The sequence below is a fragment of the Penaeus japonicus genome, unplaced genomic scaffold (assembly GCF_977035675.1).
Source record: "Penaeus japonicus unplaced genomic scaffold, GWHDUDI00000001_assembly GWHDUDI00000034, whole genome shotgun sequence".
In the NCBI taxonomy this organism is placed as follows: Eukaryota; Metazoa; Arthropoda; class Malacostraca; order Decapoda; family Penaeidae; genus Penaeus; species Penaeus japonicus.
This window is the reverse complement of record NW_028234436.1, coordinates 21,860,680-21,865,225: the sequence shown is the minus strand read 5'-3', so window position 1 is coordinate 21,865,225 and position 4,546 is coordinate 21,860,680. Positions and strand designations below refer to the sequence as shown.

General features: G+C 36.0%; 1 protein-coding gene and 1 long non-coding RNA gene across 2 annotated transcripts in view; both read left to right on the top strand.

Annotated features, from left to right (window-relative positions):
• Positions 1-98: 98 nt before the first annotated feature.
• On the top strand, positions 99-1,000 carry LOC122248431 (uncharacterized). The gene is made up of 2 exons (XR_015190463.1): positions 99-143; positions 740-1,000. It is a non-coding gene; the product is annotated as an uncharacterized LOC122248431 (long non-coding RNA).
• Positions 1,001-3,213: 2,213 nt separating this feature from the next.
• Positions 3,214-4,546, top strand: part of LOC122248448 (uncharacterized) — a gene marked incomplete in the record, with an annotated part of 11,914 nt that continues 10,581 nt past the window's right edge. The window contains 2 exon segments of the mRNA XM_086530932.1: positions 3,214-3,347; positions 4,388-4,498. Coding sequence (XP_086387058.1) covers positions 4,411-4,498 — 88 coding nt within the window.

Below are 4,546 nucleotides of genomic sequence, written 5' to 3'. Positions count from 1 at the left end.
ACACTTGTCTCAGTTTCCTCTCTCTCTTTCTCTCTATTCTCTCTCTCTCTCTCTCTTTATTCTCTCTCTCTCTCTCTTTCTCTTTCTCTCACTACCAAGGGACGCACTACCAAGTTCCTTCTGGACCATCGGTGTGATACCAGGTGATTAGAAAGACACGTTGTCTCAGTTTCCTCTCTCTCTCTCTCGCTGCCTTTCTTTCTCTCTCTCTCTGCCTTTCTTTCTCTCTCTCTCTGCCTTTCTTTCTATGTGTCTACGTCCTACCTCGGCCTTCCTCTCTCTTTCTTTTTCTCTCTCTCTCTCTCTATGCCTTTCTCTCTCTCTCTGGCTGTCTATCTATGTGTCTACCCCTGTCTCTCTCTCTTTTTCTCTTTCTCTCTCTCTCTCTTTCTCTCTCTCTCTGGCTGTCTATCTATGTGTCTACGTCCCTACCTCTGTGTCTCTCTCTCTTTCTCTCTCTTTCTTTCTCTCGCGCGCGCGCATTCTCTTTTTCTCTCTCTCTATCTCTGTCTCTCTCTCTCTTACTCCATCTATTTATCTCTCTATCTCTCTCTCTCGAGAAATTCGTATTATTATGTAACCTTATGTTTTTTTGTTTTTTTTTTCTTAGCTATAAAACTCAAGTGAAAAATAAATGTATTCTATTAGTAAGCGATATACGTTTAATAAATTTCAAGCATTTATTTTTCCTCAGAAGATGACCTAATAATTAATTGACATACATATTTTCTATCAACAGAGCTGGCGGTATTCACGTATGTTGCCCGACAGCATAAGAGAAAAGGGAATTACATAACAGGGTGATTGATAAATAAAAGATAGACCTTTATTTAGGGTTTGTCCTAAGAAAATAAACGGTTTGGTTGTGCTTTGTTTAACATTAGGTAATGCACTAATATCTTACTAATTAAATGTAGTATGGATTCGAATACTGTGTTTCGTGTATCTTTTTTGAAATGATGATTTAGGACTTGTATGTAGTTGAATAAAGAATATTGTTGATATTAGTATTTCCTATTACCAATCTATGATGATAATTACCTTATAAATGATATCGATTTGATAGCATATTTAAAATACAAAATCATTCATGAATTTTCAAGTTATTATTTATCTTTATATTATTTTTTTCATGATCATTTTTTATGTAAGAGCAATATTTCCTTTTAGTTTAATAATCGTGGTATCCTTACGTCATGCATGGGTGAATGACTAAAGAACCTGCCATTAGGAGTCATGCAAAAATAGTTATTTGTTTGTATGGTTATGAAGTTACAATTGGCAAAATGAATTATTTGCGTTTAATGTATTTTCTTTGTCTTAAATAATGTACTATTCATTACACTTTCAAAATATGAATTGATGAAACGAAAGAAAAAGGTGTATGTATGTGTATGTATGTGTGTGTATGTTAGTATGTATGTGTATCGATGTATACATATATAAAGAAAAAATACTTTAGATAATACTTTATAACGCCTGTAAACGGAAGAAAGAAGCGATACAGACCAACTAAAATTTAAAAAAAACAAAAACAATAACAACCTCAACCAATGCAATGTTGATAGCACGATAACATGATAAAGTATATATCAACAGCAATGGGTAAGAGCAACAACCATTCTTAGAAAGAATTATTGGATTCTAGACAATATGTATGTATGTATATATATATATATATATATATATATATATATATATATATATATATATATATATATATATATATAGGTAGGTAGGTAGATAGAAGGACTACAATAATAAAAAAAAACTATCATGCGGAGAGACTCTCACGCTCAACATGACAAACAACAAATCACTGCTAATGATGTTCTCACTCTGTGCTGACGCCTGGAAATCACATCCGAGGTACATCATGGCCATTAACGTCATGAGAACGAGAGGCCATCGGTCATGCACGCCCATCGCTCCTATCGTGGCTGTAGTATCTGGTGAGTTTGGAAATAAAATAGAAGGTTTCATTTCATTGCGAGGCATATATGTACACACACGCGCGCGTGCATGTAGGTTGATGGATGAACATATGTATAGATAGATCGAGAGAGGGGGGATGGATAGCAAAAATGAGGAGCGATAGAGAAAGACAGAGAGGGGAGAGAAAGAGAGAGAGAGGGAGAGGACAGCAAAAAAGAGGAGCGATAGAGAAAGAGAGAGAGGAGAGAGAAAGAGAGAAAGAATGAGAGAGAAGAAAGAGAGAGAGGGAGAGGAGACAGAGAGAGAGAGAGGGATAGGAAGCGGAAGAGAGAGAGGGAGAGAAAGAGAGAGAGGAGAGAGAGAGGGAGAGGAAGAGAAAAAGAGAGAGGGAGAATTTTTCCATACATAGAAATACACGTAAGAACATATCACCATTTACCATTAAAAACAACGCAAATCATGAAATTAAATGCACATGCCAAAGTATAGGGACGTTAGATATACACATAGTACAACAGGAATCCTACAGGAAGGCTAGGATAGGTGAGCGTAGCATAGGATGTTTTGTGTGTTTGTTTCGGTGTGAATTTGTGTCTGAATATTTTTTGACATATGTTTATGTTCATATGTATATAAATTTTCACACACATACACATTTATACACACATATATACATAGATAACATAGGTAATAGAAGTAATAATAATAATAATAGGAAAGGATAAGGATACTTAGCATCTCGACCCAGAGATCCCCGTTAGAGTTGCCAAGTTCTCAATAAATCATGTGTGAATGACCTACACAATTGCGCCATTTTCGTTAACCTTTTCAAATACTTTAGATTTGCTATATGCAGTACTTAAATGATGAAATAAGAAAGTGAACAGTTTCATTGAAGTTTATCATTGTTCTATGATGAAAGTAAAGGGACTAATGTATATATATTTATATATTTACCATTTATTGAACAAGATTTCTTTGACTGAACGAAATATCTATTTTTTTGTTATCTCTTTCAACTACCAGAGGTTTCATGTTCTTCATTCCGTGTGGTATTTGTGCAATTAATACTTGTCTACGTAAATAAAGTGTTGTAGACACTTACTGATATACTCGGTACCGTTAAAAAATTCACTTTTATTTTGGACAATTTTCCCGCGCAAAAACAGCGATACCTAGGTGCAAAAAATGCAGATGTAAACATTTCTGAATAACTTGTTAACTAAGATTCAAAGTTAATATTTTCTTTCGGCATTGGCAACGCCAATCAAAGAATTGCAGGCATATGGCAACTGTAGGAAGGAACCCCTCTTCCAACGCCGGAAAAGCCAGGTATTCACAGTTCTAGGGATAGGAGCGTAGGATTCACTTGCACTACGGCGGGATTCCTGTAGAAGAACAAAAGCTAGCAGGTAAGCGTAGTGCCATAAGTATAATGTGTATTAAGTGTGCGTTAGTTTTGCTCATGAGATTTCTATTTATCTGATTGTGTGAAAGTTTACTGATGTTTTAATTAAGTATTGATATATTAGTGAGAAAACCAAGCACCTTGCTGAAGAAAAAAAAGAAAGAAAAACGTGTTATTCAAAACATAGCTTGTACGGTATATGTTAATTGTATGGGATTTCAAGTGCGGTGTTAATTACGTTTAATATATTCCTGTTTTTATTGTGTTCCTTTATCTAAAGATTTTTTTTTTATGTGAAGGAATTTACTACACATAGCCGCTCTAACTAGCGTTTCCACGGTCTCAGTATACGTAATTATAATGTCTTCATTTATTTTATTTTTTAGATTATATAATTCTATGCACGGTGCACCTATGCCTTATGTACACCATTTTCTAAAGTAAGAAAAATACTTTAATGAAATACGACCTGCTGGTAGTTCCGTGTTGTTACGTGGAAAAGTTCTTACACATGCTAGTGGCCTTCGGTGATACTTATAGGGATGGGATTATAAAAAAGATTATACTTTTATATATATATTGTTTTTTTTCTGTATATGTTTATATCAATGATTATGTATGTCAGAGACGTTGAAGGCGGGTGACGCGTGGGGGGTGGATGGGGGGGGGGGTAGGGGGGGGCTTAGTGTGTTTGAGTCTGTTTCATTTTCTCTTTTTTCTCAATATATTTTTTTTTCGTTCTTTTAATCTCTGTCTCTCTCTCTTTCTCCCTCTCCCTCTCTCTCTATTTCTCCCCCTCCCTCTCGCTCTCCTCTCTCTCTTTCTCTCTCTCTCTCTTTTTCTCATTCTCTCTCTCTTTCTCTTCCGTCTCTCTCTTTCTGTCTCTCTCTATCGCTCCTATTTTTTGCTATCCTTCCCCTCTCTCTCGATCTATCTATCCATATGTTCATCCATCTACCTACATGTGTCTGTGTCTGTGTACAGTATGTGTGTGTTTACCTCTCAATGAAATGAAACCTTCCATTTTATTTCCAAACTCACCAGATACTACAACCACGATAGCAGCGATGGGCGTGCATGACCGATGGCCTCTCGTTCTCATGACGTTAATGGCCATGATGTACCTCGGATGTGATTTCCAGGCGTCAGCACAGTGTGAGAACATCTTTAGCATTGACTTGTTGTTTGTCATGTTGAGCGTGA